Source organism: Dufourea novaeangliae, unplaced genomic scaffold, assembly GCF_001272555.1.
Source record: "Dufourea novaeangliae isolate 0120121106 unplaced genomic scaffold, ASM127255v1 scaffold125, whole genome shotgun sequence".
NCBI classification, from domain to species: domain Eukaryota; kingdom Metazoa; phylum Arthropoda; class Insecta; order Hymenoptera; family Halictidae; genus Dufourea; species Dufourea novaeangliae.
Window position 1 is genome coordinate 3,974,877 of NW_015374020.1, and position 16,312 is coordinate 3,991,188.

The following is a 16,312-nucleotide window of genomic DNA, read 5'->3' on the forward strand; positions in this document are numbered from 1 at the left end:
GACCGCGTTACGAGTAAACTAGCTTGGCCACTTTCGCGTGTCGACAGCGTTTAATATTCAACAACGACAACACGGTGACAACGACAACGGGCAACGACAACGATGACGATGACAGCGATCGCGGTGTAACGTCTAACAGCAGTCGTGCCAGGCACGCATAACATCCTTGGTGCTGGGTTGGGTATAGATAGTCAATATGGCCGCCACTCTCCACTCGTTGAATTGCGCGCGAGCCTTAGAAACGCTTATCGACGTGCTCTACACCATATTTAATATTACCATCTTGCCTTTGAACTAATGTAATCGAGAATAATAATAAAATAAGAAGGAATTATTTCTTTTTCGAAAAATCAGCTTTTGTACGAGAATAGAAAAATGTTTGATTGCATCCTAAATGTTTTCAAGTTTCCATCTTTGTTAAATCAAATGACTAAGGTGTAAAGAAAACGATATTCATCGACGCGGATAATATATTTATCATTCGCACAAGATCATAGCAATAAAATGAAACTTTTAAGGAATCAGAAGCAGTATATCAATATTGATCAATATGTCAAGAGTATATTAAAATAGGAAACGTGTCCTCTGCGTGGTACCGTTTGTATATTCAACTAAACAGATGTATACGAGTCGTATAATACGACCCGACCATCAGTTCCCGCGTGCATGCATGCGTGCGTGCATTCTCGCGTGTCTCTACGTGCTTGCGTGAGTTCGTATCCCGTAACAATGTTCCGTAATCGTTAAGGTTCCACCTTTGAGTACTCAACGCAGCTACACCAGACTAGACGGGAAAAAATCTTACTTTTGTCTACAAATAATATCGCATAAGGAAGGCAGTTCCATGTATTTTATAATGCTTTAAAAGCCTAACGAATCCAGGTATTTGCTATGCTGAAACAAATAAACCAGGTAGGACCAAAATGGGGATTGAAACGGTCTCGCAGGTGACGTTTAGTGGAATCGATTCCGAAAAATCCGGAGCTTCCGTGGTAATTCCATTACCGTAGAAAAATACGAGTAACATGCCACGACGAATAATTCCATTGAAAAGAATGAAATCGTTCGAAGAAAGGTTTAACTAGGACTGTTCAAAACAAGCTGTTCAGACAATTATTCTCAATCCTTGATTGCGAGTAAACCTTCCGAGGGGGCTGGAAAGGCTTAGACAAGCAATAAAGGGTGGGCCTGAGGAGGTCGTGTGCATAGTTTTCCCTTGTTTTAGGTATATTTACCGATTTTACATGAACATATCATTCGCAAAGATTATTTGTATTGCATGTCAATTAAAATTTATGTAGACGAATATATTTTTCATATACTCTGGTTATACCTACATACATAGGTACATGATCGAAGAGAAGAAAACCGGCCACTTTTTCAACTAATGTAAACTGACTTATAAAATGATTTTATTCACCAACTATGTGAACTATCTATTTTTTGCCTTTTTAAGTACATAGTGAGAATCTAAAGTTAATTAAACAGTGTGAAGCAAATAAAATCATGCATTTAACTCAGATTCATAAAAACCTCAGGGTTCGCAACTTTACCATTACAATGACGATATGCATTCCCATCAATAAATGTAATGTCAAATAAAATATCTTTTATCCGTATGCTGACGTTAACTATATAAAGGTATCGCTATTTGTAAAAAATGTAGTTATCAATTTATTCCGATAAGTCAAATGACCAGTAGACGGACATAACGTAATATTCGTTGCGGGTGGAAAAATATTACAGAAGAAATCTGCGAAATTTAACTAAATAACTGAATCATGGTTTTAAAAGACGGATCGGCCTCGGACTAATCAATGTGTCTAATAATAAACGAACAAGGTATCGAGGGGAGTGAATTGACCTGAAAGCGAAGGAGTACAAAACGTTACGGTCAAGTCTCGTCAGAAGGGATAATCACCCCTAGATCCTTTGAGCTTCGATACTACCTTTCTTTTCCTCCCTTCGGCATTGGCCGACCAATCAGAGAACAGGATACCGACTACCGAGCTCCTTACAAATAACACCGCGTAAATTTTCCACTTCATTTGCGATTTCTAAGGTGTACCGTGCACAAGTGTCGAGAACGGGAATTCAAATCGATCGTTATTCTGTCGGTGGTGTCGCGGTGATAACAAGAGTAAAGTGTCAGCAATCATGCCGAAAGAAAATAAAAGCACGAGCCGAAGAAGCAGACGTCAGTGTCACGAAGTTGATAAGGTAAGTACTCTCGTCAAACGAAAGAAGCATAAACAGATAATGCGGGCAACCGAATAAATTCGAAAGACAGTCGATCCAAAGCTAGAGTTGATTGTTTCACAATAAATCGGTGATTGCACTCGATTGCATAATCTTCGCTGAATAAATCAATGAAAGTAAAAGCCAGTTAATTGAAATATTTATCGTTGCAACGGTCAGTAGATGCATCTGTTGCAGACTGACGTCACCCGTTAGATAAATCCACTCTGATTATATACTAAATTATCTGAATTTTAAAATATTTACGTAACGATAAATGCCTTTGATTCTCGAAGAGCTGCTCGTTTTTCACAAGATTATCTCGTAAAAAGTTCAAGCGAAACATGCGAATTGTGTTTCATCAGGCGACAGATTTGTAATATATGCACATATATGCATGTACATTTTAATGATCAATTTCTTCTAGTGTTCCGTTCGAACACCCGAGTGCATAACATTTCGAGTAGTTTCAATCCTGTTCGCATATTTCCGTGTATCTATTTCTTGTGTAACAATCACCGCCGCAACATCGTTCGAACATCCCGAAAAGACAAAAGGAATTATACTAAATCGTTTATTGTATTATTGTAAATTCAACAGGACATTCCAGTACCGGGTGAACGAGGATCCGTGAAAACCGTGACCAGAGGCAACCGCTACAACCCATTGTCACGGGAATCACCGAAAAGCGATACGAGATTGGAGAAACAGATCGCGACAGTGACATCGACCGAGGTTCTTCATCCGACGAGCGGTGGTATCATCGGTAACGGCATCAAATACATCATGTTCCCGCTGCATCTTCTGCGCTTCTGTATATTTGGCACAAGCTCGGAGTCCAAGGAGTCTGAGAAAAACAAAGGGGCAGAGGAACCGAGATCGAGTTACAAGAAAGAGGTAAAGGATAAAAAAGAAGAGAAACTGAAGGACCAGGAAACGAGACGCACGAAAGATAAAAAAAGTTCGAACGATAAATCATCCGAAGAATCTCGAAAAATTTCCAAGTCTAATTCTCATTCGGAAACCAAAAACACGTCGCCTCGTGAGAAGGATTCGAAAAAAGACAGTAAAAGGGATAACGAGGAATCCACGGACGAGCTGGTCACCGCTGCGGAAGATTCAGATTCCTCCACGGATCAATGGAGCACCGCGAGAACTACGATGATCATGAACATGTCCATGGATAACGATAACATCGACAGATCCATGTCGTTTGCCGCCTTAGAAGAACCGATGGATATATCGATGGAGGAACACATATACGAGAAATCGCATATCGGGACGAAAACTTCGCGGGACAATCGCGCGCTTGGTAATGTACTTGATACAACTGAAAGTGCATCTTCGAGGTCACACGTCGACAAGCAAGAAACCAATTCATCGGTGGACGAAGAGATCGCAAGAATATTTCAGAAGCAGTGCACTTCGTCCGACGACGAAAATCCATCTTCCTACAGTCAGTCTTTGTTTAGGAAACGTGACAAAACGAAGGAAAGTGATTCCCTTTATCACGAGAAACACAACAGCTACACCAGTGCCGTGACCCGATCGAAGAGGCTGCCGCAAGAAATCGAACGAGAACGGAAGAAGAAAACTCCCTCGGACGCTGTCGTTCACCAGAAACGAAGAAAATTGTCGCAAGACGAAGATACAAATGAGAAGCAAAGCGATCGCAAAACTGAAACGAAATCACGCATCGAAAAACGTTCTTCGCGACAGGATACTCCAAGCAAATCCAGAACCCGATCATCGAGGACTCCGGTTAAAGTCAAAGAATCTAAACGGAGGGACGTCAAGTACAAGGAAACGGCAACGCAAACGGATAGCGCCTTTTCGGACGATGACGTCGAAATGATTCCGATCGATATGAACTCTACGGAAAAACAATTTTGCTGCAAGTATGCAGCCTACAGATCGCTTCCTCTTCTTTATCGGGTATGTTGAATTTTATTCGATTACGATTACCACCGCACTAGTTTACTAGCGTTTTAACTTACATTTTCGATAAATATATGTCTCTAACCGTATTGTTTTTTCTCTTTTAAGGGCAAAGAAATGGAGCGTGAATTAAATTACACAGCGGACAATGAGGATTCGCACGACGGGTTTACGAGGATCGCACATAAACAGATTTCATCGGGCAGTACCTCATCCATATCCACAGATCTTGGCTTCGATGAACGCGTGTTCATAACTCCTGAGACAGATATCGGAATGGGACGATTGCACACGAATACGTACGATACGATGATTGCTTCTCGAATGTGCAACCGCGCACCGCCAGGTTTTCCCGAAATACCACAGAATCCACCAATAACGTCCTACGCCCGTATCAATTGGAAACAGTGCACAGTGACGGCACCTTTGATAAATAATTGTTATCCATCGTCCGTAATAACAGGAGCAATAGTACCACCAGCTCCATCGCCTATGAGACATCTCTATTATGACTATCCCGAATTTATGGACCTTCCTTCAAATGTGAATTCTTCGAAAATATTAAGTAATATTTTAAGAAATAACTATTACCGGTGACCAGAGTATTGCGAAATAATATATACTTACATATAAATATGTGTGTGCGTGTACATATGAAACTATAAACCAATGTGCAATAAATAACTGACGCGAAAGGATCGATAAAATAATGTGATTTTTTAATATTTTTTTTCTGTATCTATGTAAAATTGGTGTGTATTAGAAATATATACAACCTGTAAAGCGTCAACTTTAACAACTGACGTGTATCTTCTTCACCATAGTTTATGGTGTAGGCATAAATGACAAATTCATTGGTGATAACTGATTTCCTGGAGTTGTATCCGTTCGTTCTCCTTGTTCGATAACAGGATCCGTTTCGTTCATATCTTCCACCTAATGAATAAACGTAATATTATAATTTCCTAATACGTTCTTCTTCTTGACTACTGAAAGTATTCTTTTAATTACCACCATCGAAGTTTCTTCAACTTTTACTCTCTTTTGAGCAATCGTTCTCAGCAGTGCTTTAGCTTCTTCTTTCGTTTCATCAAATTGTAAACATTTCTGAGCGTAGTGATTGGCTTGATCCAACTGTTCACGTTTTAAATGGTACTGGGTTAAATACTTGTATGCGTGACTTAAATCGGTTCTATCCGCATTTCTAGTTTCATCCATTACAAAATCAGTATAAGCAGCTGCCGCGCTATCGTGTTCGCTCAATTTTTCGTACAACCTGTAAGAAAACAAGTAAAAACGTATTTCTAAACACAGATAATGTCTGTAACAGTCTTGAACCTCTACACGTACGTGGCTAATTTTAATAACGCCATTCCTTCAATGTCACCAACACTGCACGCTTTGTAGTAGCATTTAAGAGCATCCTGTATTTTATCTTGTTTCTCGTATGCTTCACCTAAAGCTAATACCATTCTACTGTCATGAGGTCTCAGCAGTTGAGCTTGTTTGTAATAGTAGATTGCATAAAATGGCATTTTCAAAATTTCATATGTTTGACCCAAACCATACCATGCCCTATAATCCCGCCTATTTACCTCTATGTAAAAACAAAATCCTATTAGATAAATGCATTCGCGTGTTTAATTTTATATCTACGTGAATTAAATTACAATATATACCAATAGCTTGTCGATAACTATGAATAGCACCATTGGTGTTCTTCATCTCCATAAATTCATGACCAAGTAATGTCCAGGCAGACAGATACTGAGGATTCATTTTCAATGCCCTGTGGAAATACATGACTGCCTTTTGATGATCTCCTCTTAAACTGTAGTAATTTCCTAGAGAATATTTATTCTACCAGATAGTAAAAAAACAAGCTTTTAATTATTATGCTTAGCAAAGCAACAGGCTTACCTACTATGCAACATGTTTCTAATCTATATTTGTCTATCTCTGTTGCTCTATGAGCCAAGTTTGCCAGCTCAACTCTCATTTCCTTTACATACAATAGATTCGAGTATGTATCCATATTGTCTAAACAATAAGGATCTTCCTTAATTATTCTCTTAAATGTCTCTATAGCATTATCAACATCTGAAATAAAATGCAATTCTTCAGTATATGTATGTATATATAAAGTTAAATGAATATTTACAATCCTGAAAAAAATCTTGCCTCTTCTATAATGAACTGCAATTGCAGTTTGAGCACGCACATAACCATTTTTCTCAAATCCCATTGACTGCAATTCACAATATAAAGCTAAGCCTTCGTCAATTAATTGTAGTTCTAAATACATGTGAGCCATAAAAAAATGCTTCATCCAATGATTAGGTACACACAGATTTTCAAGTTTTTCTCTATCTGTTATTAAAGAAGCTAATTCTAGCCAGGATCCCCAGTGCATAGGTTGCTTATGTGTTGCTTCGACGAACACATCCATAGCTTCTCGAGTAAGTTGTAATTTTTTTAGAGTCACGCCAAAAAGGTATAAGCCAAAGCCATCCAGCTTATCTGCTATATGATCCCTTCTTAAATCCGAACACAATAATTTTAGTGTATCATTTTTTACAGGGTCTGGAGGTACTACTGTTGTATCGTGTATCTTCTTAGTCTCCCCTGACAAATACCGAGAGTATAAGTGTAGAAACCTAACCTTCGGAGTTTTGCAATCTTCTGTGAAATAAGCAGCTCTATCGTATTCCTTCGAATCAAAGTAACATTTTGCCAGAATGTACGTATCCTCTTCATCGCTTACATCCGATAAATACAGATCAGTGGTAATATCATGGAGGTTTAGTTTAATGTCTTTCAAAGAATAACTAAGTTCCGCTAACCTGCATGGAAAACATATATTTTAACATACCTACCACAAACTGGAAATATTTTTTTATTTCCTATTATAAAACATTACGTACCATTTCGCAGTATGTAATAATCCCCGCTGAGAACATTCATTTATCGCGCGCAAAAGGTCGATCTTAACCTCTTTTATATCGAATTTCATAGATTCTTCCATGCTGCATAGATAAATTTCATCGACGTTTGATTCAGTTTGTGTAAATCTAAGAAATTGGTTACACTACAATCCCAAGCATTTCAGCAAAGAAATAAATTTTCTTGCAGTTTAAATGCACACCGAATACAGGGGCCATAGTACACAAACATGTTTTGCCGCCATCTACAATACATTATCAAAAATATAGCTTTGTAATTTCATTTTGGAACCTTTACTGTAGTGTCAAGTACTACATTTTAGTAGACGTATATTTGACATGTATTTCACTTTGCAATATATAAACAAGAACTCAGGATAATATACTTTAAAGAGGAACAATCAACTGCAATCAACAATGAGCTACTGTTTAATTTCATGGGTAATGTAGTCAATTGATTCTTCATTACATATCATATATTATACACATGCGGTTACTTTAGGACTTTAGGCATGACCAGCAATGACCACAGTCACGACACATAAGCGCGGCAATTGCAATAAATTTGTCACGAATTAAGAAGTGTAATTAGATTGTAAACATGCAAGACTAAATGCTACTCGTCTTAATCGGTAAAGAAGAATGTAAACGGAAGTAACATGTTCGGCGGGAATATTTCTATCTTTGAACGAAATCTGTCGTGTAACATAGGTACATTTATAGACAGAATAATGTCTGTTTTCTAGGGTGCCAATTCTCATGGGCAACTTGGGCAAGGCTTTCGAGCAGAAGAATGCCAAGTAGCCGGCGAAGTTGATTTATCAGACTGCTCATTGGAACCGCGAAAGATAAATAAAATAGTTGGTGGTGCTGGACACACATTAATTTTAGATGATGATGGCCGCGTGTATTCCTGCGGCTGGAACAATAAAGGACAAACAGGTTTTTCCGTGGATAAGGAGTCCTGTACGTTCCGGGAAATAGGGGGTAAACTAAAAGACAAAGTTGTTGTGGAGGTAGCATGCGGCTGGGATTGTTCCGCTGCATTAACAATAGAAGGTACGTTGCTTCTATGGGGATCGAACTGTTTCGGACAATTGGGGAAAAACCCAGGCACCCTTCGATGGACATACGAGCCCCTTGAGGTTGCGCTTGACCGAAAAATAAAACGGGTTGCCATAGGTTTAAGGCACATTGCTCTAGTAACAGAGGACCATAAAGTTTTAGTGGCGGGATCAGGTAACAAAGGACAATTAGGTTTAAGCCCCTCTAAAGAGGAGGAACTTTTCAATGCAGCGTACACCTTCACGGAAGGTAGAAATTTTTGCAAAAACCAAACCTGTTTCTTAATTAGACCTGAGTATATTCACAGAAATAATGAAATGGTTTTACGGCGCTTTATACACAGTTCCAACGCTACGAAATATACAAGACGTTACTTGCGGTCAACACCATACGGTTGCAATAACTGAGAACGGGAATCTTTATGCATTCGGTGACAATAGACACGGTCAATTGGGCTTGAATACCGAGAGCTTTTTGAAAACATCATTTCCAATCGAATTACCAGATGTTCGGTTCAATACATTGGTAAAAACGTACAGCGGCTGGTCGCATGTGATCGCGTTGAACGGTAATTCAATTTGGTAGTTATTACCTGAATAACGATTGTTTACCTGAATAAGTTGATGGAAATTATCCTTCTTTTCAGATGGTCAAATTTTTTCATGGGGACGAAACACATACGGACAGTTGGGGATGGCAGAGTTCAAGGAACCATTATCTTGGAAAATGATGCAAATCGAAGGTCTCGCGAAAGTTAATCACATTGCAGTTGGCTCGGAACATAACGTTGTTTTAACTGGTATGAACAGTTGTATTGAAAATATAAAAGTGTCGAAAACAATTGTAACCTGTGGTAAATTTCGTAATGCTACAGAAGATGGGAGCATTTTCTGTTGGGGGTGGAACGAGCATGGAAACTGTGGAAACGGTGATACAAGGGATATCAAATTTCCGAAAAAGCTACCATATTCTTCCACATTCACGGCGGTACGCGTTGGAAGCGGTGCAGGTCATTCATTCGCTCTAATTAAAAAATCTTGATTAATTCGTATATTGCATTTCTGTAATTGTGTATTTGCGCTACATTCATTCATATAGAATTCTTGCATATGTACATACATATATATGAATGAAATATAATCGAACAAAAAATCCGCTATAATATAAATTATATTCGCTGTCATCAAATTTAATTTTTTCCCTTGAATTTTGTTGACACTGGCACCGACGAGGTATAGAAGTAAACATTTCATCCAATCTATTTTTTTAGCACACTTTTCGGTCTTTTTTTTCGCATACTTATGTATACATATTTTCAGTGTATGTAACTCGTCGGTGACACTGGTAAGAAATTGTGTAAATGGTAGTTAGAGCGAAGAGGGTATATATTAAAATCGACCTCACCTGCGGTCACAATGCACCACCTGCCAACAGTAAACTGTCAGTAGGCAGTTCACAGTAACTGAACGTTAGAAGTCTAGTAGTTTTATACAACGATCGTTTTAAACGTAAAAGAAGAATTGCAAAATTGCGGTTGGCAAAATGCTTCGCTCGAAATCTCAAACTAACATCTGGTAAATATTTCGAAAAATCATTCGAATTCGCGCAATATTTGAATGAACATACTTACCACGTCGTACTAATTGCTTTTGTTTCTCAGGGAACACGAAGCGAAATTTGTGCAAGATCGTATATCAAACGTGGAAAAACATTTTGCCGAATTATGCACAGCGTTTGCAGCGTACACAAGGAAAGCCGCAAGGTTTGTAAATAACTACCGTAAAAACACATGCGTCTTTTATATAGATAATTTCATTTAGTTTCTTGATAGTGTTACACAATATGAAGAATTTATTTAATCTATCGCATTATTTACAGATTACGCGACAAAGGAGACGAAATCGCAAAAGTAGTACAAACTTATTCACAATCGGAAACTGTAAATCGATCGCTAACGGCAGGATTGTCGAATCTCTCCGCAACTTTATCAGTAATAGGCGATTATAGGCATGCATTGAACATTCGATTCACTAAAAAAAAGTATAAATATATGAAATATCATTCCTAACCGCTGTTTGTCATGATTAGGGATGCAGAGGTGCAGCGATTCGACGCGAAAATAATTGCACCCCTTTCTCAATACGCGACCATCTGCAAACATGCACGCGACGATGTTAAAAATACATTCACAGCTCGCGATAAAGAGTTGACAAGAAAAAGACACCTGGACAGACTTAGAGAACGAAACCCTAGAAACAGACAAATGATCGTATCCTTAATTATAAAAATAAATAGAATTGTATTCAAATATTCGTTTTAACTATCATAGATCCTTAAATATTGATACAGTCGCAAGCCGAATCTGAACTAATGAAAGCTTCCATCGAAGTTTCAAGGGTCGTAAAAGGTTTAGAAGAACAGATCGATTCGTTTGAAAAGCGAAAGCTACACGACCTAAAAACTATACTGTTAGACTTTGTAGTTATCCAAATAAGTTTTCACGCGAAATCTCTCGAATTGCTGACGAAAGCTTATCAAGATATTGCCGAAATCGACGAGACAAAAGATTTAGAGGTGAGATGCGCACTACTTACAAAGTTTATTCAAATATATCACATCGCTCGGTACGTTAATATATGGTGGTATAAATAATTTAATGCCAGGATTATTCTAATATTTCTGCAGGACTTTCAAGTGATAAGAGGAAACATGAATGGGGTAAACTCTTGTGTAACTAATTACAATTATTTTATAGATTTGAGTTTAGTGTACAAACTTTATTAAAATTATTGTATGTACACAATATTTTTATTAAGTCATTTATTTAATTAGGAATTTCGTGAAGTGATGCGGGTACCTGATTCCGTTGCCAGATTGCCTACCGTCGGGCGAACGTCATTCAGACAAGCATATTCTCTCACTAATCTAGCCAGCCGTTTTACATCTTCCCCCTTGATTCCACAGAAATTAATTAATCATACCACCGATTCTATCGTAAGTTAATAACTATTTTCGATTAATGGCTAATAATTAAACGGACGTACACTCTTTTACAGGATTCGGCAAAGTCGAGCTTAAAAACGAATTCTTCCGAATCTGTACAAATTGAAGAATACGGAGAGAGCTCAGAAGAAACAGAATCTGAATCTATTAAAGGAAAACCTGTGAGAACCAGGCACAAGTCTATGTAGTTATGGATAATCTACTTCCTCTTAATGTTTTATGCAATTTTAGATGAAGGTTCAAGCAGTCTCCGAACACAAAACCTTGACCCGGTTTTTATTTAAGGCAGTTCCACCCATTCCCGCATATCAGAAGTCATTAACAAAATCTATGACTAAGAATTATGACTGATATGTTTATTCACCAATTAGCAGTAAAATGTATGTCACAATATTTACATATGAAAAAAACAAAGTAAAAAACGAATTACATTGGTCACGTTATTAAAAAATGTGTTGGTTTATTTTTTTATAATCAAAAATGCATTTCAATGTCATACAAATGTTATTCTCGTGCAATGATACTTCTTGATGCTTACGCAGATGTATTTTTATTAAATATCAAAGGTATTCTTTTACTAGAGGTAGTTATTTGTCACCTCCTTCTACACCAGCCTGTGTCATTAAATCTGCAATATTCTTTTCAAGATCATCTATTCTGTTTCCCATTTCATCTATTGTTTTTTCGTTAAGGGCATAATCATGTATAGATTATTCATAAAAATAATAAAAATCAACATCTAATATCCTTAAATAAGCTCAATTTCGGTAAACGCGATACAATTGGAATTTAATTGCATAAATGTTAATGTTAATGAATAGTTGATTAAATCTTTGAGGTTATTTAAGGCAACGTAATTATTTTAATCGAAAAGGATATTTCTTCCAAGAATTTGATCCGACATTGTTTGAAACTTGTCCTGCATGTTTTGTAATAGAGTTTGCACCTAAAAATAAAATAAAAACAAATGTGAACAATAGATATCAAACATCGTATCACCGACAGAAGATATCACAACAATAAGGTATGTTGTTCAACTTACATACTGTGTCAGCTCTTGCATATTCTTTGGATCGGCACTATTACCCATTCCATAGTTGTCGGTGTCCTCGCTTTTGTGATCCTGTTTAATATCTGCCATTCCTAAACAATTCACGTTCCTTTTAAATCTTTTTACAAGGTGAAATGAATTTTGTTCCACTGAATACTTTCAGTCAAGCGCATGCGAAGGTTTCCAATCGACCAATGCTTCTGCTACGAATAACATAGAACATTACTACATTGATTTAACAAACATAAATTATAGGTCGCTGTCATCTTTCGATCAAACTTTTCTGATAAGGTCAGTGAAACTGATGCTTCCACTTTCTTATAGATTCTTGTCAAATAAATTCTTCCATTGGAAGATAATGTTATGAAAGGCGATGAAAGGAAAAGCGGGAAAAGCTTCTTAAGCTTCTCACGCAAATCATCAATACTGGCGGTCAAAATAGTTGGCTATCTCACTTTGTAATTTGAGACCCTCAAGTTGAGAGTTACAAACTGAAGTGCATGTTCTATCTTATGCTCTGGTATTCAATAGTATAAATAAGCATATTCAAAAACATAAAAAACCGGAACAAATTAAAGTCAGAAAGTTGCTCTAAGTAAGAGATTATCCGTAAATAATTCTGAATTAATATTATGCCTTGTTTTTGACCTAAAAATTTGTCTCAGAGGAATTGTTATATGGCGCCATCTATCAGTTTCCTGAAGCACAGATGAGATATAGGGCGGATTCATAGTCGCTTCTTATTCTTAAGATCGCCTTAAGCATTTGCTTAAGGTGGCTCCCGTAAATTTTTAATAATTATAAATTTTGGTAAAAATTTAACAAAACATTCTTAAAAGCTTCCCCTTTTGATTGCTGCCAAAAAATCGCAAGGTCATCGATAAAATTATTGAAAAAGAAACGTTTCAACAATTTCTTTTTAACACAAGTCTTTTTAAACTGTAGGTGCGATACTGAAGTTAATCACTTCTCATTTAGTTACAAAAAATGACATTTTCATGAAAAAATTAAGTAGCTATAGATTTTTTTACGGAGATTATGATGGCACGGATAAAAAGATATGTTACCGATCAAATAAAACTAAAAATTAAGATCAAAGTATGCAAACTTACAGCGAATTCGGCAAACACGCACTGACTCTGTGCTGCTCTGCCTGGTGCTGCTCCAAAACGGTGTTAGTGGTGGACTCGGTGAACTGTTGCGCAAACTACAGCAACAGCAACTACAGACTGTTGTTGATACTGGCTGTTAAAGTGCATCGAGTGCACTATAAATTACTTTTTATAATTTGCCAAGCTTTCGAAGTTATCAAAATGATGATGGACTACTTCGTTACAAATAATTCTTTAGCACCAGCTCCTATGGGAATTCAAAGTACTGCTGGTGCTGTACCCGTAAAAAATGACAAAGGTTAGATTCGAAACGTCACTATTCTATAAATCATATTTTCATCTTAATTTACCATTAATTCATAGTGTTTGATAATTATTGATTTTTTAAAGATATTCCTAATTATACAGAGTGACTCATGGGAATCAGAACAGTTTAATATTTTTATTAGATTCGAAGATGGAAAAGTTTCCTTCTATGTTTAAGTTTAATCATTGCATTCCTATGATTGGATCACCAACGACTCATCAGTTACCACAGTCACCGAAATGTCTATACGATCACAATTGACCCAGTCACCAGCTTTGATGGTCTCTAATAAGAGGGTTAACAAAGATATTAGGCGCTGTGTTTCCCATAGTTCACTCTTTATATGAAGTATTCATATCGTGGTTGAAATTATGTTCAAAGATGATATTTCATTACAGGAGAGCTGTCCATGAAAAAGGTGAAGGTACATCGTTATGTTTCTGGAAAACGTCCAGATTATGCTCCAGCTGCTAGTTCTGATGAAGAATCCGAAGAGGACGACTTCTTGGATAGACGGGTACACAAAAGTTATGAGGAAAATGACATTTCTATGGATGTTCCGGTACAGTCGCAAATTAGGATACGCGACGAAGATGACCCACGTTTAAGACGGTTAACACGTTTGGAGAGACACAAAGAATCGAACACAGAGATTCGTACAGAGAGGCACAGACACATTTATGAACCAGAACTGATCGAAGTCGAGCCTGAAAGAACTCGTGAAAGAATCAAGTTGGAGAGTTCTGATTCGTCGGAAGATGAAGAGTTATCAGATTCAGAGATCGAAAAGAGACGCGAAGCATTGAAACAGCGAGTGTTGTCTAAGAAGGGAAATGAGGAAGAACTGATTCATGGGGAAGAAGATGAAAGATCCGGCGACAGTTCGGATGAGAGCTCAGAATATGAAGAATATACTGATTCAGAAGAGGAAACTGGTCCAAGATTGAAGCCAGTTTTTGTGCGTAAAAAGGATAGAATTACAGTAATGGAAAAAGAAAAAGAAGCAATGAAACAGAAGCAAGCAGAAATCGAGGCCAAGAAGATGGCAGAGGAACGAAAACGGCAGACCTTAAGGGTAGATGTAGTTATTTAAATAAAGAAACAAATATTTGCATATTTTTTTAACTTTATTTACTGTACAGATGGTAGAAGAGGCAATACGGAAGGAAACGCAAGTTGGTAAAAATAGTAACGAACAGGAAGGAAAGCTTGAAGATGTTTGTACAGATGATGAAAACGATGAAGTAGAATATGAAGCTTGGAAGTTGAGGGAATTGAAAAGAATTAAACGTGATCGGGAAGAAAGGGAACTGTATGTATCATTAAAGATAACGCAACGTTCTTCAATAATTCATAGTGTTGTAATGACTGTCTTTAGAAATTTCTACAGCAGAAATTAAATACTAATTTTGTTCAACAATTTTATTTTTCAGGCTTGAAAAGGAACGTCTCGAGATTGAACGTATACGGAATATGACAGAGGAGGAACGAAGGCAAGAAGCCCGATTAAATCCGAAGCTTATTACGAATAAAGCTGCTAAAGGAAAGTACAAGTTCCTACAGAAATATTATCATCGTGGAGCCTTCTATTTGGATAAAGAAGATAACATATTTAAACGAGATTTCTCTGGCGCGACATTGGAAGATCATTTCGACAAGACAATTTTGCCAAAAGTTATGCAAGTAAAGAATTTCGGGCGCAGTGGTAGAACAAAATATACTCACTTGGTTGATCAAGATACTACTCAATTTGATTCACCCTGGATCTCGGAGACAGCACAAAACCTGAAGTTTCATAATAATCAAGCAGCGGGAATGAAGCAGATATTTGACCGACCATCGTTGAAAAAAAGAAAAAACGAAAACTAATTATGACGTGGTAGAGAATTATTTACTTACAAATATTGTAATTGTATATTATAAGAATTATTGTCAAACTATACAAATTGCATATAAAAATATTCGTAACGTTAAAACAACGTACAATTTTTTTGTATATATAAGAAAAGGAATTACAGATATAAAGAATACAATTATTTGAAATCAAATGTTTCCATCGTACAGAGTTATGTTCTGTAAAACATTAAATCTTAATTTTAAGTTAATGGTTGAAGTCGAGTTGTGCTGCCGGGTATTCACCAGTGGCTTCAATAATAGAATTTTTTCTTCATAAAATGATTGTTTATACCGCCCAAAACAATGTAATTTCCATTTAAAAATTCTTTTGGTAGAAAGCGTTTAGAACATCAACATAGCCACCTTTATGTATCAAATTTGAAGATACTATACAGACACTTCACGGAAATTTAAATCGAGATGAACTTTTGGAACGATGTTTAGACTTCATGAATAGTAGGGATGTGCGGATCGTTCCATGTCTTGGGAACCCCAGCTTCCAGTCGCAACGGACAAATTTGAGAGTGGTATGGGCCAGATCTCGATACTCGCATGCAGGTCCATTTATACTAGGACGGGTTGAGCACAGGACGAGCCAACGACAAACCGAGAAAAATATTATTTTATGTGACTCGAAGGAAAGTATGTATAAATACTACTAAGCTCGTCCTGGTTCGGCGCGTCGTAATATAAATGCTCCTTAATATGGGAGTATAAACATCTCGCCGCTTCGTCGCATTCCAAATCCGTAATCTAGGGC

General features: G+C 37.1%; 6 protein-coding genes across 6 annotated transcripts; 4 read left to right on the plus strand and 2 right to left on the minus strand.

Annotated features, from left to right (window-relative positions):
- Nucleotides 1-2,131: 2,131 nt before the first annotated feature.
- LOC107188945 (dentin sialophosphoprotein-like) lies at nucleotides 2,132-4,773 on the plus strand. The gene is made up of 3 exons (XM_015577346.1): nucleotides 2,132-2,220; nucleotides 2,839-4,138; nucleotides 4,262-4,773. Exons 1-3 carry the CDS (start codon nucleotides 2,158-2,160, stop codon nucleotides 4,771-4,773), a joined length of 1,875 nt encoding a protein of 624 aa, XP_015432832.1. The 5' UTR covers nucleotides 2,132-2,157.
- A 68-nt stretch (nucleotides 4,774-4,841) lies between these two features.
- Nucleotides 4,842-7,350, minus strand: LOC107189006 (cell division cycle protein 23 homolog). The gene is made up of 7 exons (XM_015577435.1): nucleotides 7,101-7,350; nucleotides 6,358-7,019; nucleotides 6,097-6,276; nucleotides 5,856-6,020; nucleotides 5,527-5,773; nucleotides 5,188-5,452; nucleotides 4,842-5,112 (listed from the first exon to the last, which is right to left on the minus strand). The coding sequence occupies exons 1-7, from the start codon at nucleotides 7,199-7,201 to the stop codon at nucleotides 5,002-5,004; spliced, it is 1,731 nt and encodes a 576-aa protein (XP_015432921.1). The 5' UTR covers nucleotides 7,202-7,350; the 3' UTR covers nucleotides 4,842-5,001.
- Nucleotides 7,351-7,440: 90 nt separating this feature from the next.
- On the plus strand, nucleotides 7,441-9,259 carry LOC107189007 (secretion-regulating guanine nucleotide exchange factor-like). Its single transcript, XM_015577436.1, has 5 exons — nucleotides 7,441-7,559; nucleotides 7,865-8,432; nucleotides 8,527-8,751; nucleotides 8,830-8,982; nucleotides 9,058-9,259. The coding sequence occupies exons 1-5, from the start codon at nucleotides 7,536-7,538 to the stop codon at nucleotides 9,222-9,224; spliced, it is 1,137 nt and encodes a 378-aa protein (XP_015432922.1). The 5' UTR covers nucleotides 7,441-7,535; the 3' UTR covers nucleotides 9,225-9,259.
- A 450-nt stretch (nucleotides 9,260-9,709) lies between these two features.
- Nucleotides 9,710-11,402, plus strand: LOC107189079 (protein FAM92A1-A). The gene is made up of 8 exons (XM_015577512.1): nucleotides 9,710-9,757; nucleotides 9,844-9,945; nucleotides 10,062-10,190; nucleotides 10,272-10,452; nucleotides 10,533-10,757; nucleotides 10,869-10,901; nucleotides 11,016-11,177; nucleotides 11,240-11,402. Exons 1-8 carry the CDS (start codon nucleotides 9,726-9,728, stop codon nucleotides 11,372-11,374), a joined length of 999 nt encoding a protein of 332 aa, XP_015432998.1. The 5' UTR covers nucleotides 9,710-9,725; the 3' UTR covers nucleotides 11,375-11,402.
- Nucleotides 11,403-11,645: 243 nt separating this feature from the next.
- Nucleotides 11,646-12,517, minus strand: LOC107189074 (heat shock factor-binding protein 1). Its single transcript, XM_015577507.1, has 3 exons — nucleotides 12,229-12,517; nucleotides 12,066-12,132; nucleotides 11,646-11,862 (listed from the first exon to the last, which is right to left on the minus strand). The coding sequence occupies exons 1-3, from the start codon at nucleotides 12,325-12,327 to the stop codon at nucleotides 11,774-11,776; spliced, it is 255 nt and encodes an 84-aa protein (XP_015432993.1). The 5' UTR covers nucleotides 12,328-12,517; the 3' UTR covers nucleotides 11,646-11,773.
- A 1,032-nt stretch (nucleotides 12,518-13,549) lies between these two features.
- On the plus strand, nucleotides 13,550-15,525 carry LOC107188969 (microfibrillar-associated protein 1). Its single transcript, XM_015577374.1, has 4 exons — nucleotides 13,550-13,647; nucleotides 14,055-14,731; nucleotides 14,799-14,968; nucleotides 15,090-15,525. Exons 1-4 carry the CDS (start codon nucleotides 13,551-13,553, stop codon nucleotides 15,523-15,525), a joined length of 1,380 nt encoding a protein of 459 aa, XP_015432860.1. The 5' UTR covers nucleotide 13,550.
- The last annotated feature ends 787 nt before the right edge of the window (nucleotides 15,526-16,312 follow it).

Coding starts and splice junctions, on each gene's coding strand:
- LOC107189007 (XM_015577436.1), top strand. CDS start 7,536: ATGAGCTACTGTTTAATTTCATGG. Junction 7,560..7,864: donor GCTACTGTTTAATTTCATGG/GTAATGTAGTCA, acceptor TCTGTTTTCTAG/GGTGCCAATTCTCATGGGCA. Junction 8,983..9,057: donor ACATAACGTTGTTTTAACTG/GTATGAACAGTT, acceptor GTAATGCTACAG/AAGATGGGAGCATTTTCTGT.
- LOC107189006 (XM_015577435.1), bottom strand. CDS start 7,201: ATGGAAGAATCTATGAAATTCGATATAAAAGAGGTTAAGATCGACCTT. Junction 7,020..7,100: donor TTATTACATACTGCGAAATG/GTACGTAATGTT, acceptor TTTTCCATGCAG/GTTAGCGGAACTTAGTTATT. Junction 6,277..6,357: donor TGCAGTTCATTATAGAAGAG/GCAAGATTTTTT, acceptor ATTTTATTTCAG/ATGTTGATAATGCTATAGAG.
- LOC107189079 (XM_015577512.1), top strand. CDS start 9,726: ATGCTTCGCTCGAAATCTCAAACTAACATCTG. Junction 10,902..11,015: donor TAAGAGGAAACATGAATGGG/GTAAACTCTTGT, acceptor TTATTTAATTAG/GAATTTCGTGAAGTGATGCG. Junction 11,178..11,239: donor ATCATACCACCGATTCTATC/GTAAGTTAATAA, acceptor ACTCTTTTACAG/GATTCGGCAAAGTCGAGCTT.
- LOC107188945 (XM_015577346.1), top strand. CDS start 2,158: ATGCCGAAAGAAAATAAAAGCACGAGCCGAAGAAGCAGACGTCAGTGT. Junction 2,221..2,838: donor AGTGTCACGAAGTTGATAAG/GTAAGTACTCTC, acceptor TAAATTCAACAG/GACATTCCAGTACCGGGTGA. Junction 4,139..4,261: donor AAAACAATTTTGCTGCAAGT/ATGCAGCCTACA, acceptor TATGTCTCTAAC/CGTATTGTTTTTTCTCTTTT.
- LOC107188969 (XM_015577374.1), top strand. CDS start 13,551: ATGATGATGGACTACTTCGTTACAAATAATTCTTTAGCACCAGCTCCT. Junction 13,648..14,054: donor ACCCGTAAAAAATGACAAAG/GTTAGATTCGAA, acceptor ATTTCATTACAG/GAGAGCTGTCCATGAAAAAG. Junction 14,732..14,798: donor GAAAACGGCAGACCTTAAGG/GTAGATGTAGTT, acceptor TTTACTGTACAG/ATGGTAGAAGAGGCAATACG.
- LOC107189074 (XM_015577507.1), bottom strand. CDS start 12,327: ATGGCAGATATTAAACAGGATCACAAAAGCGAGGACACCGACAACTAT. Junction 12,133..12,228: donor TGCAAGAGCTGACACAGTAT/GTAAGTTGAACA, acceptor TTTTATTTTTAG/GTGCAAACTCTATTACAAAA. Junction 11,863..12,065: donor GGATCAAATTCTTGGAAGAA/ATATCCTTTTCG, acceptor ACGAAAAAACAA/TAGATGAAATGGGAAACAGA.